Source organism: Mercurialis annua, linkage group LG7, assembly GCF_937616625.2.
Source record: "Mercurialis annua linkage group LG7, ddMerAnnu1.2, whole genome shotgun sequence".
NCBI classification, from domain to species: domain Eukaryota; kingdom Viridiplantae; phylum Streptophyta; class Magnoliopsida; order Malpighiales; family Euphorbiaceae; genus Mercurialis; species Mercurialis annua.
Window position 1 is genome coordinate 9422073 of NC_065576.1, and position 16382 is coordinate 9438454.

At 30.6% G+C, this 16382-nt stretch overlaps 3 protein-coding genes across 7 annotated transcripts; all 3 read right to left on the reverse strand.

Annotated features, from left to right (window-relative positions):
- LOC126654817 (2,3-bisphosphoglycerate-dependent phosphoglycerate mutase 1-like) lies at positions 1-4735 on the reverse strand. Of its 2 annotated transcripts, none has more exons than XM_050348814.2 (9): positions 4533-4735; positions 3590-3857; positions 3210-3433; positions 1935-2053; positions 1698-1854; positions 1486-1587; positions 1272-1391; positions 385-456; positions 1-268 (listed from the first exon to the last, which is right to left on the reverse strand). In XM_050348814.2, the coding sequence occupies exons 2-8, from the start codon at positions 3840-3842 to the stop codon at positions 415-417; spliced, it is 1017 nt and encodes a 338-aa protein (XP_050204771.1). In that variant the 5' UTR covers positions 3843-3857; positions 4533-4735; the 3' UTR covers positions 1-268; positions 385-414. The 2 variants fall into 2 exon arrangements, with proteins under 2 accessions (XP_050204771.1, XP_055962439.1); XM_056106464.1 differs by lacking the exon at positions 4533-4735 and adding an exon at positions 4344-4361.
- A 2746-nt stretch (positions 4736-7481) lies between these two features.
- LOC126656302 (protein DOWNSTREAM OF FLC) lies at positions 7482-8837 on the reverse strand. The gene is made up of 2 exons (XM_050350835.1): positions 8606-8837; positions 7482-7986 (listed from the first exon to the last, which is right to left on the reverse strand). The coding sequence occupies exons 1-2, from the start codon at positions 8766-8768 to the stop codon at positions 7661-7663; spliced, it is 489 nt and encodes a 162-aa protein (XP_050206792.1). The 5' UTR covers positions 8769-8837; the 3' UTR covers positions 7482-7660.
- A 1556-nt stretch (positions 8838-10393) lies between these two features.
- On the reverse strand, positions 10394-14830 carry LOC126654488 (uncharacterized). Of its 4 annotated transcripts, XM_056103851.1 has the most exons (6): positions 14296-14708; positions 12216-13123; positions 12047-12139; positions 11882-11983; positions 11163-11501; positions 10394-10632 (listed from the first exon to the last, which is right to left on the reverse strand). In XM_056103851.1, exons 3-6 carry the CDS (start codon positions 12047-12049, stop codon positions 10612-10614), a joined length of 465 nt encoding a protein of 154 aa, XP_055959826.1. In that variant the 5' UTR covers positions 12050-12139; positions 12216-13123; positions 14296-14708; the 3' UTR covers positions 10394-10611. The 4 variants fall into 4 exon arrangements, 2 of the variants coding, with proteins under 2 accessions (XP_055959826.1, XP_050204325.1); XM_050348368.2 differs by lacking the exon at positions 12216-13123; XR_008789564.1 differs by lacking the exons at positions 10394-10632; positions 11163-11501; positions 12047-12139 and having other exon boundaries at positions 11894-11983; positions 14296-14830.
- Positions 14831-16382: the final 1552 nt, after the last annotated feature.

Below are 16382 nucleotides of genomic sequence, written 5' to 3' on the forward strand. Positions count from 1 at the left end.
TTGACAATTGAATCAAAAATTTGGATAAATAAAAATTAGCCAGTAACTAAAAACAATATCTTACTTCTTTTACTCAAATCAAATCTATATCTCACAACTCTCTTAATGATCAATACTTTCTCAAATGCTAGTAAACCCACACCAGCTTGACGAACATAAATAGCTGCTATAGATAAAAGAATCAGTGAGTTGTATAGGTTATATCAGCTTCATTAGATCTGTGTACCCTCTGGAATACTCGTCGAAAAATACCAACAAAAACTTTATCCTGAAAAATATCAGACATGCAATAATGCGGATTTATTGCACAATGGATCGGATAGTAAACAATTGATGCTTAAAAATACAATTCGTGATGGTTCTGAAATCGAAAGTGCAATTTACCTGGATTTTAAACAAAAATAAAATTGTTGACTAGAGATTGTCATCCAGTTTTTGCCTATAGAGAGCCAAACCCTGCATTACGAAAGACGTACCATGCAAATAAGTAATCTATATCCTTGTGATTTATAGAAAATTGACGAGTATTATCATACACTAAAGCATGAAATCGACCGAAAATTTTCAATATACATGGGTGAAGTATTAGTAACATATTAACGAAGTTCATCAGTAGACTTCGTTTATCACAGAAGAATATAATCAACTATGAATATCTAGTAGCTTGCCACCATAAATGGATGTCAAAACGTTCTTTAAAAATTTTGAACAGTAGTAAAAGAGACTATTTTGAACGAAGGTTGACACTGCAAATATTAAATACGTGACTTATGTTCCATGTGGTCAGTCATTTGAAACATTTTAATCATTTTGTTTAATTTCAAGCAATATATAATAAGCATGAATGAAACGAAGATGCACGAAAAATGTTCTTTTGCATTTATGCACCCAGAACTGGCAAATTATCTGCCTTTTTCATTGCAGTTGACCAGACACACACAGTCAACCAGTAACATGAGATTTAACAACGACCTAAATATCAATTTGCCTCCTGAATTTACTACAATTAACTTTTTTTACCTTAAACTTGAATTTTTATCAATTAGACCAACTGGCAACTGTATCAATTTTGATACAACTTGAGGGGTAATTGACAAAAAAAATTGGATTAATTGATTAAAAATTGGACTAATTGACAAAAATTAACAAGTTCATGAGACTAGAAGATAAAAGGATAATTTTGGTGTTAATTTCTCATGGCGTGCAAAATCAGGAGGCACATTGATATTTAAGTTATTTAAGAGTCCACAAAACCAGCAATAACAAAATACCTTGGTATAAGCATAAACACCAGCTTCTGTAGGTCCAACAGGGCTGCCCCTCTTCATAAAGTTCCCATCTTTGTATATGTAAAGTAGCGGAACGCCGGTAGATAATTCTAGATTCATAACCTGTTAAACAGACCAAGTATAACTTATCAATAAGCAAGGAGCAGAAAGTTCCGCGGTACAGTTGTAAAGCTAGAGAAAAAAAATAGTTTATCACCTCCAGCGTGGTTAATTTATCAAGGTACATAATGATAGACCTCAGTGAATTCCCATGGGCAGCAACCATCACATTCTTTCCACATTGAAGCTGAGGTTCAATCTGCGATATTTAATTCTCATAACTCAGATGCTTTAGTTTATAGAAGTTTCAAACTCTTCATACGCATTAAAACGATTTGAGATGCTTGAGAAAATAACTACTGTTGTTACCTTTTCTGTAAAATAGGCAACAGCTCTTTTAGAACACATTTCCAAGCTCTCGCCATTTGGCGGAGGGATGTCGAAACTCCGTCTCCATTCATGGACTTTCTCCTTGCCATATCTTTCAGCTGTTTCTACCTTGTTAAGACCTTGTAACTCCCCGTACCTAAAGAAACATGACCCATTTTACTACCCACCGCAAACTACAGATTATGAAAACGATAAAGGAAAAGAAAAGTGATATACATTCTTTCATTTAACCGCCAAGCTGTAATAACTGGAACAGATTGTTTCATGGTCTCATCGCTATAAATTTGACTCCATGCTTTTGCCTGTTCGCTCTTATCATGCATCACAACAGGAACCTGCTAACACGCATTACGTATAGAGAATTTTGATTATTATGTAGTTGTAGAAAAAATTGTAAGAGAACAAAATTGAATTGTATAGCTTGTGGAAAGTTAACATTGTACATTTTCTATTTGGATAGAAAAATAGGAGTCATAATGTTCTGATCCAAGTCCAAATCAACCTTCCTTGATTTCTTACTTAAAAATAGATACTTTGCAACCTTTTCCAAGTAACAAGTAGATCCCTGGATGACTGACTCACTATAATCAGGTATGGACTTTTGAAATCTTGTAAGTAATGCATTGGAAGATCCCGACACACCCTAAAACGTAAAGCTCAATATGAAACCAGCGAAACTATATAAATGATAATATAAATACCTGCAAAATCAATGTTTCTTTAACTACATGATAATAATCGCCAAGTTTCCGCCCTTATCAGAACCCTATATAATATTTTCTGGAAGAACATGTTTAAGGTAATTAGGCAAAATATATGTCTAAGTTCTGAATGCATTCCATGCTTCCTTTACCATCAAGTATGGGGACATGCTTAGTCAATCATTGATTATTAATTACTGATCATCAAATGAACCATCAAGGGAGAAGTCTTAAAATTATTATGAACAAAGTAGTTATTTATGATATAATCTTCAAAAGCAATTCATTCAATTAGATTCTACTGCGACTGTCATCTAAAAAGGTCTTCATCCTACAGCTGCTATAATATGTTCTGTTTCAATCCAGATAGCATAAGTTGAATTTGTTGGATGAAAAACTTACATAGCACGGACACTTCATTCAATCAATGTTTTCGTATCAGAAATGTCTCGGGAACTTAGCATTTCGGACATAAACATGCATTTTTAACATAGGAAACCTTAAAGTAACATTGTTTCACTGTTTCTATGTCCATATATCCCATGTTCCCTATCCGTGCTACCAAGTGCAAAACTATAGTAAGAGCATAAGCGTATTTGTTGGGTGCATAACTGTAGTAGGATTTTATGGCTAAACGAATATCCTGAGATTACAAGACTACAGTTGGCATTAATTAAAATTAAACGCTGCTCCCATGACTATGGAAATTGGCAGCATAAGCATAAAGAAAAAGAACAAATGTGCCAAAAGATAAATTATAAATGCATGAACTGGAAGAGGAGCAAATCACCTTTTTGCAGCGATGTTGAGTCATAGCAAGCATAGCTGTCATCTGTGCACGAATCAACGCAGACGTGTAAATCATGTCCACCGGTATATTACTGATCCGCCTACCAGCTTCAATCGCTTCCTCAATGCCTCTTTTAGTTAAAGGTACATCAACGCTGCCGGTGAATAAATTCTTCTCATTCCACATAGACTCGCCATGTCGAATTAATATCAAAGAAGATTCATCTACCAAAGAGCACCACATCCAAAAATTATTCCAAAACACAATGATTAAACATAAACTTCTAAACATACCATCATAGAAAATGCTAAACGAAAGAGCAACTAAAACTTTATACGACGTATGTAACATTGTACTAGAAAGCCGACTAGTGAACTCACTTGATGTTGTCTGATTATAATCGCCAGTAGGATGCGAAGTAGACAAAACAGGATCCACCGCTGAAGTACGACAAGATGATGAATTGCTCGAACTACATATTCCTCTATTATGCAGTTTAACATCTAGTTCGACAACGTTGGAGAAGAATTGCAGTGATGAATTTCCAAATTTCTTGGAAGAGCCAGAATCACTGCTGCAGTAACTATGCAGCTGCACAGCAGCAATGGACTTGTGCAATGCAGCAGACACCATTTGTTAATTATCTAACTGCAACACATAAACAAAGAAAACATATGAAAATTATTCAACAAAACTACCATCAGCAATGGCGGATTCAGAAATATTTTACAAGGCGGGCAAGACTGAAAGTATATAAGGTGGGCCAAAATGGCAAAATATAATTTCTAAAGTGGTAAAACCATACTATTCAATTAAATATTAATATTTTTTTTAAAAAAATCAAAATTATAAGATGGACAATTACGTTCTTTCTAAATCCGCCCATAACCATCAGTATAGATGGTATGGAAAATAAATTGAAGATTAGTGGTGTAATTGAAGATAATAAACACTAATCCCTAAATAAACAGAATTAAGTGGTTAACATACCCAATATTAAACAGAATCAAGATTAAACTAACATATGAACAGTGAGCAACATAATTAACTAGTAGAGGTCTAAATTAAAGAAAATGAGCTCCTTTAATGCAAATAAAACAAACTTAAAATTTTAATGAAAGTTAATCCAACTACCCTGTCATCTTTATTAATATAAAGACAAAAACTTCAGAATAAGCTCAAATTTACGTCATTTTCAGCAGATTTTGAGTGAAAATGAAAGCATTAAAAAGCCACCAACTCATAACAGAATCACGACAAAATGAAAAACCAAGAAAAAATAGATATTGAAATTAAAAGGGTAGAACAGAAATTAACACTCACAAATTAATATTGGAGAGAAGAGGGTGATTTTTGGGTAATTTAGAAGTTAATTAATTGAAGAGGGAGATCGAAAGCCTGCATAATTCGACTTAACGATGTCGTTTTCTTACATTTGTCTATTCCGTTCGGTTCGAGATTGAAGAATATCTGAAATCAAATCAAATTCTGATTCTTTTGATTTCAGCTTATATATTTTTCGGCCATTTTAGATTTTCCTCATTTATTTAAACTAGTGTCGCTTTACGTGTTTCACACGTGGCTCGTAGTGTAACTCGTCAAAATATTATATTAATTAGTTAATACTCGCTCGTAGTGTGACATAATATTATAAGTATTTTATTTAAATTAGTACTCTAATTCTAATAATTATTTATCTCAATGGTTTTCTAATAAATATATATTTTATAAAATAAAAAAAATATTAACATAAATGTGCATTAAGTGACAAATAAGTAAAATAGTTTTCACTTTTAAAACAGTTATTATACTTCGGATTTGCTGTATCTATTAATTGTTAACTTACCAACACATTATAATCACATTAATCAATTTTGTCTATACTTATGTTTAGTGAATATTTATTTTCTTGTATTCTTTGCCAACATAGATAGATATTTAAACCTAATAAGACGGCAATACTGAAGATTTTATATTATTGTCGATCTCTTTCGGTTTACAAATTGTTTAAGTTGTAAAAAGATAATTTAGGAAAATATTTATTTACTCAAAAGCTTGTAGTGGTAGACATGGTATAAAATTCTATAAAATAGGTGAGTATTTTAATTGTATTGCAAGTAGTTTAAATTAGCTAATATTTAGGTAGAATAATTATTATAATTATTATGGAATAATAATTTTAATAATATTAAGGACATTAACGTAAATGTGCCTGTCCCCCCCCCCCATCCGTGCTTTTATATATAGTATAGATATAGTATAGATTTGAATTCCAGTAGAAATTTTTAAATATATCCGGTCTATTATCTGTGAATTGAGTCAATCATATTATAATACATTATATTACTATTAAAATATGTAAATAAATAATAATTAAAATTATAATAATGCCGCTATTTTAATGACGTGTTACAATTTAATTAGTTTAGTTCATGGATTACGTGATGAACTGAGTACACCTAAAAATTTCTCTAAAAATTTCTCTGAATACAAATATTTTTTTAATTATTAAAATTCGAATTTAAGTTATTGAATATATATTCTTTTTAGAATTAAGTTATTCAATATAATGAGACTTTTTTGTCATAATGTTTGAATGAATTATGAACAATATTTTATTTTTATCTTAGGCTAAAAATTAAAAAAATAAAAAAATAAAAAATTCAAATAAAAACAGTTGAGTTAGTATAAAATTGAATAATAATTAGTATAAAAATATGATCTATAAAGTTTAATTAGCTACAGGATAAGTTATTCATTTTAGCATTCCCACATTACAGAATAAAATTTAATTCATTACAGAATAAAAATATTGGCAAAGGCTATCATATTTATGGTTCGTGATTTTATACGCAATAGTTTTTGGCTGGAGCTCCACGGTGTTTATGTGTAATGAATAACTTATTCATAAATAATAACACACTATATATACTATTGCGGATAGCTATAGTATAATACTTCTTTTTTAAGTCTTGTAAAAAAATGACTTCCGAAAAAATGAAACTTTGGAATTTTTCTTCAAACTCAATTCTTGCTTTTTCTGAAAAATTGGATGGATAACGCGGTGTTACTACAAAGACTTGAATTCGGGTTTTAGGTACCCGGGTAATGATATATTTCGTAATTTATATTTTTTGCCATTTTTGTAATTCTTAGCCTTTTACTGAAAAGAATTTTTCCTTCCATTGCATCGTGATTGAGCTAATCTAATTATCATTTATTTTAAAAAAAATGGACATTGTAGTATGTTAATTAAGCAAATTGGAACAAATATATTAAGTTATCAATTTAATATATTTTAGATACTTAGTCTTCATTTTAAAACAAAAAAAAACCCTTCCTAAACTTAAATTAAAGATCAATTGTGAGGTATTAAACTCTGTAGGTCATTAAACATTTACAAAATTTTAAAATGAATACTATAGTTATACTTTATTTAGGTTTTTTCTTTGGAGTTTGGGATATCTTGAAAGTAAGAAAAATGCATCTTTTGAAGAATGACATTTTGGAGATTGATTTTCTGATTTATAGTTGTGTTTGTAAAGTGGTTTTGTTCGATATATAAATCGCTTCATCTGGAGTTCAGTTATTCGGGCAATGATATGTTTAGAATTTCTTTTCTTTTTTTTGTAATTCCATTTAGATTGGTATTATTCACCCTTTGTCTTCCACTTATTTTGTGGATGAGCTAATATATCAATTATTTACCAAAAAAAGTTATCAATTCATTTCACCGGAAGATTGCTTGTCAAAATTTTATTTTTTTAATTTTAGATATAAATTCAAAAAAGTTATCAAGTTATAAATTTTATTTTAAAAAAACTACTAAACTGTAAATATTGTTTCAAAAGGGATATTAACTTTAGTAAACAAAAAAAAAACAAAACGATAATTTGACATCGATTTTCGGCAAGAAACATCCGATAAAATAAAATGATAACTTTGGCACCCAAAAAGAAACAAAATAAAGTATAGTATCCACTCCAAAACTTAATAAACTCCATGACTTACAAAGTTTAATACCTTTAATTGTGTAAAACAATCATTCATAAAAATTAAAAATTTACACAAATAAATTCTAATAATAAATATAATTTGGAATTTATTGGATATAGCTGCATCATTTGTAAAATTGACATATTAGAATGTTATGATTTGATTTTAAACATGTATTTGATAAAATGAACATGAGGATATAATCCGTTTTCATTGTTTTTTTATTTTTTATTTTGGAATCATTGCCCAAAAGAAAAGTTTACAAAACCCTTAAACTTGCAAAGCACTAAGCAATACGTTGATTTTGCAGGAGTCTCCTGAGCTAAGAGACACATAGTAAATATTATCGCCACATCAATACGATCACATTGAAATCTAAAAACATCAAACACAAAAAATTACAATCAACGGATCTCTATCTAAAAATAAGTTAGAGATTTTGGACAGATTCCTACTCATATATCAGATTCAAGAAGATACTTAACCAACTCTTCACAGCCAGACATCGGCTCATCCCTTAAAAAGCCCAAGGAATTGGCATAATGCAGGTCAGCAATAGCACCATTGTTGCGAGTCAGTATCACCTGAGAACTATTGCGAGCTGCGTTAGGTTTAGCGCAACTAGGCCACGGACTGCTAACAAGAGAAACATAGCATATCTCGTCTTCATGGTCATCTTCGACTTTGATGTTGAATGTTCCTTCCGAGTTGGTTACGCCCTCCACGCTGTATTTTAGCCGGAAAGTCGTCCTGTCTTCGCATTCGATTCTTACCTTCGCACCTGAAACCAGTGCAGTGCATCACATATATAATTCAATTAACACTAAACATTTGAATGGTATTAAACTTTGGACAGTCTTGTTCGTCAATTTTGTAAATTATGACAATTATATCTAAACCTCGTTTTAATTAAAGTTCTGAAGTTTCTCTTTTCTAACTGGACTAATCAACTAATTAAATCTATGTAAAGAAACCCATCGGCCACATACACTCTTGATATATTTATCATAAATCGTAAAATTGATGGACCAAACTGTTCAAATTGTTTTCTAAATATATATTTGACAAAGATAATCAAAAATATTAAAAATGTAGAAAAATCATTTTCCCAAGGACATGGAGATTAATATGCGCGACGCATGACCATATTCTATATCTACCTAATCACTATATCAAATCGGAAAGTGACGAGAACCCATAAATAAAACTATATTTTTAATAGCACTTTAACACGAATCGAAATCTTAATATATTTTTTTGGATGACAAAAATCTTAATATTTAATTAAAATAAAATCTAAAAATTTGTTTTCACACTCACTAATCCAATTTGAATCTCAACAGTTTATTAAAAAAATCAAAAACTGAAAAAGAATGGTAGAAAAAGAAGAGAGTAAATACCAGGAATATAAGTAGTTTTGTTGGTCTCAAAGCCACAACGGCAAGTATCACAAAATGCTCGTCCTCTGATATGAAATGGCCTCCTCAAAAGCCGAGCGCTGACGAGCGCAGGGACAGCACAAACAAAAAGTAGGGCAAAAAACAGGAGAAACTGCCTAGACATGATGATGGTTGGTAAACTAATAAGAAACTAATAAGAAGCTCAAGTTGTGAAGAAAATGAGAAACAATGGAGACTATTAATTAGGGTTTTATTTATAGCTGTAGGTGATTAGGGTTTTCAGTGAAATATTGAAGATAATTAATGCACATGCAATTGATATTACGACGTCTACTGCGGCGGTTTAGTCTCTGTAAGTAATTGCTGTCGGTGGCTTTACACTTCCATTTGCTTCTTTGCTCCCTTCTAGATCTTAAGCACATGCTCATAATTTTAATATTATATAAAAATCTTGCTATTAACACTGGAATATTCTTACAAATGAAAATTGGCAAAATAACATCCATCTATCCGGATTAGGATCCTCTTAAGTTGATTAAACATGACTTATCATATTTAATCAATTTACACTATTCATTGTAAATTGAAAAAATATAAAATATGCTAAGTTAATCTACACATAATGAATGATATAGACACTACAACAAAACTGCTCTACTGGGGCGGTTTTTTTTGCATCTAGGGGCGGTTATAACCGCCCCTACAGGTTATAGGTCCGTTTCAAATTCCGCCCTTAAAACGCCGTTTTTCCGGGCGCCACTACTGTACAGAGGCGGCTTTTGCAACTGCCGGGGTAACTTTTATATCTAGGGGCGGAATATAGGGGCGGTTATAACCGCCCCTACGTACTTGTATCTTTTAGGGGCAGTTTTTGAACCGCCCCAAACTATTTTTCAATATTTATATATCATATACTTAGGGGCTGTTATAACTAGGGGTGGGCATGGACCGGTTAACCGGTCCATGAGGGTGATTTGTAAACCGGTCCATTGTAATACGGTTTTTAAAATTAAAAACCTAAACCTAAAATTTTAAACGGTTAACCGGTAAATCGGTTAACCATCAAAAATGGTTTGGTTTTTCGGTTTTACGGTTTTTAACCATATAACCATTAGAAAAATTAAAGACAAAAAAAGATAAAATTTTAATTCTATTTAATTTTTTAGCAAACAAAAAAAACCATAAAAATTCAAATTATATTAAAAATATAAATCTAAACTATCTTATGAATAGTTAAGTCAATGCAAATATTTAAAACTATTATTATTTACAAATAATTTATAAGTAACATCAAAATATTTTTACATATAGATTCTCCTAAAATATAGAAATATTCCTAAATAAAATATCTATCAATATATTTTTATATTTAGATTTTATTGTGTATATTATAAAATCCATATTATTTTATAGATCATAAAATATACCTTATTAATTATTAAAAATATATATATATATATATATATATATATATATATATATATATATATATATATATATAAACCGGTTAACCGATTAACCACGGTTTTTAGAAATCCAAAACCTAAACCTAAACCATTAACCATGAAAATTAAAAATCAAAAACCTAAACCTAAACCGTTGGACCGGTTAACCATATTTTCCGGTTCGGTTTTCCGGTTTTGGTTCGGTTAATCGGTTTGATCGGTTTTTTTGCCCACCCCTAGTTATAACCGCCCCAAACATTTTTTTTCTGTTTTTATATAAATTGTATTTCAATATCCAATGGTTCTGATTACACCAACTGCTTGAATAAACACATAAATCTGATTACACATAAAATGCTTTTCATTGGAATTATTAATCAAATTTTCATAAATCATTCTAAACAATCATCCAATAGTATGCCTTTCAGTAAAACTAATAACCAAAATTCCATAAATGATTCTAAACATTGTAATCAGTGGACTTCAAAAACAATCCTGCAAAAGGAAGCACATTGCTTGGTGATGGAATGATGCCCCTGATATGAACGGAGAAATTGCCAACTAACTTGAGGAATGACCGTCCTACAAATATCAAATAAAATATATACTAATCAAAATCATTAATTCTATCAAAAATTAATATGCATAGAAATTCAAACTTACAATATGAGCTTTTAATAGAGGCACCAAACATAACAAATTAATTCTGAGAACATGGAACTAAACAGGACTTGCAATAAAGAATCATCTAGCTAACTCTTTAGCTATATGAAGATCAAACTAAAGCCAAAAATAAAAAATTATCAAAAATGTGCAGAATTTAAAAAGAGAAATATACACTGAATTAAAAAGAAAACTAAATACAATAAATTAAGACTCATGTCATGTTAATCTGCAGTACAGTTCTAAGGACTTGACTTATTGTCTATTAATTAAGTTATAAATCCAATGTTTTATCACATCAACTAAAGCAAAATTAGACAAACAAATAAACAAAAACTGGATTAGCATACCTAACTTTCCAAATATTACATGATTAGTATCACTAATAAAATCATATCAATTAAAGCAAATCATCTAAAAGCAACAGAATTTGCCTTTATAAACGATACCTGAGGATTATTAACTGCCGTAGGCATCCATTGTTGTTCCGGAAATTGCCTCTTGATAAATGCGGATAAAGCCTCCACGGTTTTGAACATATTTTTGACTTGTTCCTTGAGATCTTTAACCTCTTCCGATTCACTTGAATTTGTAGAATTGTGCCATTTGTCTCCAATATTATACCTAGTCGATCCAAAATACCTTGTAGGAGTGACTCCGGAACCCATACCACGCACTCTCCTATGATGCTCCGGACCTGTTAGTTCTTGAAAGATTTCTTCATTCATTTTTGCTAAACTCGTGCTAGAACCTTCACTACGTTCTGCTTGAAGAGTCTTCGCTTTCTCCTAATATATTTGCAACAAAAACAACTTGATAGTTAGTCTTTTACCAATAGATTGATCAACAAACACATTTGATAAAACAATAGCAGATATTGGACAAATAAGCAACATGACACTCTTAAGCATATGTGGTTGAAGAAACAGAAACATATCACTTGAAATCATTCTATACATTTTATACATAAGCTGCCATAAAAGCATAAGCTGCCATAAAAGTATTGTATATCAGTCAGATTTGTAACATACCATAAGCTTCCATAAAAGCATTCTATACATTTTACAGATCGCATATCTAAAGCAATTTTGTTCATTTTAACAGCAGAAATATATCATTTGAAATAACAGACTAATTTCAAAAATAACGAACTAATAGAAAGAAGTACCATAAGCTCTTTGCTATTGTCATCAATATACGTGCCATCCTTCTTTCTATGGGTCGTGTCAAAAAAAGTAAGTCGGTCAGGGGCCACCCCACTTTGTATTTCCTAAAAATACAAAATTTTGTTAGAGAATTAAATTAAATTTTATCGGTGTAAATACATAATTACCATTTCTTTTCGAAGTCTTGCATAACTTTTTCTTCCAGTAGTTTGCTTGTTTTTCTTCTTATTTGCATTGGCAGTATTTATCTGGCTCAATCTCTACAAAACAAAAAAATCAGTTATACAAATTATTATTTAGAATAAACAATCACATCACATATGGCTAAATACTAACCTTACTTCTCTCAATATACTATCCATTGACCAAAATACGCCATTGAGTTATTTCAATCCCTTTTGGAACATCTGTTTTGACTTGTTCCTTAGATTTATCTCGGCTGTAATACTGTAATTTCAGATCAAATTGCACTAAAGTCAAAATATCATCACGAAATGACTTATAATCTTTGCTGTCCCATCTCGGCATATCCAATGGTGCATATTTCCCATTCACTGCAATAGTTCCCAAGAAGGATCCAAGTGTTGCACCTTCTCTAGAGCATGGAACTCCAAATCCATCCACCTCTACAAATATCTTTTCACCCTTTTCCATATTCCATATAGCTGTGGATGCGTCTAATAAGTGATCAATATTGAGCACTTTTCACATAAAATCTGCCTACTAACAGAAGAAAAAGAATGATCATCTTCTTCTTCATGGCCCATATCAAATGCATCTCTGGGTTTAATTTTGATAACCACATGCCAGTTTAGATTACTTGGATCTTCCACATAGAACACTTGATCAGCTTGAGAAGAAAAAATATACGGATCATCAGTTACATTGTCACCCGTATGAATTAACCGAGAGAAGTTAACTAATGTATACCCATATTCATCTTTTTTCATTCCAGCACTACGATGAACATCAATCCAATCACATTTAAATAACACAATCTTGAAACTCCCATAGTAATTTAGTTCAATAATATCTCTTAGTTTTCCAAAGTATTCCACACCCCCTCCTTCTGATTTGTTAACTACACCGCTATTTTGGGTCAGTCTTTGCTCTTCACGGGTCTTGGTATGAAATCTAATTCCATTAATAATGAAACCAGAAAATCTTCTTGCTACCTTGTTAGGACCCCTACCTAGGGCCATAATTTCAACAGAGATATTCGAGTCACGCGCTAGACCTATAACCTATAAGATTATAAGAATAAAATAAGTGTAAACTCTAAAAGTTAAAACTACAAACACAGTGAACTAATGTATAAAAAAACAAATTCATGATATTAAGACTAAACTCATCATGATAATTCGTAACATCATGTTAAAGCTAAACTTACTGGCGATATTGTATGAGTTGGTCGTATGTCGTAGCATAATCTAATTCAGATTATGTAATTCATATTTGTCTGCCTACTTGGCCATCTGAAAAGTGATCTATTTGATTGATCATTATCAGGCCACTCATTATCTTACTAAGACCACTCATTTCTCCTTATGTAAACAATGCAAAGATAATAATGGCCTGATCATCCATTATCAAAATGCTAATATAATGCAGCTCAAAATTTTATTATTAAAGAATGAAATGTGTTCTGATAAAGGTCAGATTCCTTATGTTTCATGTCAATGTTTATCAAATATTTAGACTTTGCTAGATGATATTATTGACATTCCACCGCATATAATTAAATAAATAATACACCACAAATATTTATATTAAACCATACTCGACTCAACTAATGCTAAGTTTGGCCAAAGTGGCTTCTATAAATTTTTATAACTCAAATTGAGATAAATTTACAATTAAAGCAAATTATCCCACTATATAGCACGAAAACGTCAAAAAAATCTATAAAATATTCTATGACATAGACTATTTTGTAATCACTAAATTTTCAAAATTTTCCTAGGAATGTCCAAAAAGAACACTGTCGCGTACAATTCAATGATATCTGCCTATGCAAAAAATGGCAGGGTTATAGATGCACACAATCTATTTGATAAAATGCCTAGCAGAAATTTAGTGTCTTGGAATACTATGATTGCTGCTTACTTGCACAATAATAAGGTTGATCAAGCCTATGATATATTTTGTTAAGGTTGATCATGCGAATTCATAAACTCCTAAAAATCAACACTGAAAAACATTAGCAAACATATGATATCCTTAATCAAACACAATAATAATGCAATGTTACTGGACCACATCAAGTTATTGCCCTTCATGCAAATTCATAAACTCCTAAAAATAACCTAAATCCCCAATAATTTGTCATAATCACAATAGTTACAACAAACAATTTGTCATAATCACAATAGTTACAGCATGAATTTCAAAAATAAAGTTGAAAACCAAATCTGACCTCTCATTGATATGAGATTTGCTGCTAGTGCTCGTGAAGATGAGAGAGCGATTCAGCTGCTAATGGAGTGAAATGAACCTAAGTGAAGTGAGCGATTCAGTTGCTAATAAAAACCGCTTCGTCAATGTTAGTGAAGTAGAGTGGAGTGAATCAGCTGCTAGGTCAGATTCGCCATTGTTAGTGAAGTGGAGTGGAGTGAATCGGCGGCTAGGTCAGATTCGCCATTGTTAGTGAAGTGGAGTGGAGTGAATTAGGTCAGATTCGACATTGTTAGTGAAGTGGAGTGGAGTGGAGTGAATTAGGTCAGATTCGCCATTGTCACAGTGTTTGAGTTGAGAGGATGTGAGGCCGACGAGAAGAAGAATGGAAAAAAGAAATTGATTTTGCTAGGGTTAGTTTTTTTTAAAAGAACCGCCCCTAGGTTTATACAACTGCCCCTATAATACACAATAATAGGGGCGAATTCAAATGCCGCCCCTATAAAACACTTTAAGTTTTAAATGATAAATCATAAGGGCCTTTCAAATGACCGCCCCTACGAAACCGCCCCTGTATCTCTATTTTGTTGTAGTGAGATTAATGGTGTATATTAATTGAATATGATAGGTCATGTTCAATCAATTTGAGAGAATCTTGATCCTTACCTACAACTATATCTGATTTGTTAAATATATTGTAATTTTAATATTTTATGGGTTTGATCTGTTAATTTTATCAGTTTAAACTTAATTGGTGTGACACAATATTATATGTGTTAAAAAGGATAAGTTTTATATACTATATCATGTCATATCATATTTAAACAAGTTGTTTATATATTTGACTAAAATTAAAAAACTTAATAAACCAAACTAATAATTTCTAAAACTATTTGACAAAAAGAATATAATTGTCGATAAATAGATATATTTACCATAAATAATAAACTACTTTCAAATGAATGAATGCCAAAATTTAATGTTAATTTTTTTTTTGGTGAGAAGTGTCAAATGAGCTGGTCTTTAAAGTAAAGTTACTTAGATGTTTGCCAAAATTTAATATTAAATTTTATTTTGATCCTACTTCTAACGGTAAATGATGCAATTAAAGGTAATACTACAATAGAATCTGCAACTGTATGAACTACGGTTATATTAGACTCTAATTTCATTCCTACATAATTATTGATTATACTGCGCTCTACTTTATAATTAATTGATACATATGAAAGAATATGAACATATCAATATTATAATGATTATAATAAAAAAAATTAATTTTATAAAAAATCATCACATTTACACGTTTTCTCATTTTAATCACATTTTCTAAAAAGTGTCATATAAATTTACCATTTTTCATTTTTTTTACAAATTTATCACCGATGTTAAAATTTAATGTCTTCCTCCTTCCAAATATATGCCTTAATATAATTAATATTCTATGTAATTAAAATAAAAATACATCGGACTTTTACATAGGTGATAAATTTATAAAATAATAAAAGTGATGAATTTATGTGAAACTTTTTAAAAAATATAATTAAAATAAATAAAAAATATAAAAATAATAATTTTATATAAAAATCAATTCTAATTAAAAAAAAATTAGTGATCAGTTGTAATTTTTAAAAATTTATCGAAGCATGGGCATGTGCAAAAGCTAACTTGATGGAAGTGTAAGATCCAAAAGAACAAATTAATATGAGTTGACTTAAAAGCAGACGAAAAATTAGGGAGACTTTAATGTATGTTATGGATCCCAAGGACAAAATCAACTTTTTTCTGCAATCCTTTTACCTCATAAGTTAAAGCAGCATATCTAAAATCATTTCCCTTTCCAGTGGTAATTTACTACTCCCCCGATTTTTTTAATTATTTATTTAGCTAATTTTATTTATCAATAAATAATTATATATTTAGAGATTCAAATTGATTCCAATCTTCATTTTTCAAATCTATCCATATCTAATAAATAACTTTATTTTTTTCTTTAAAGTATTTATTAACTATGAGAAATATATTTGTATTTTTCTTTATAATTGTTACGATCCAAATTATTGAGTCGAGACCAGCGCTAGGGAATGAGAATGGTAGCTCCAAAACCCG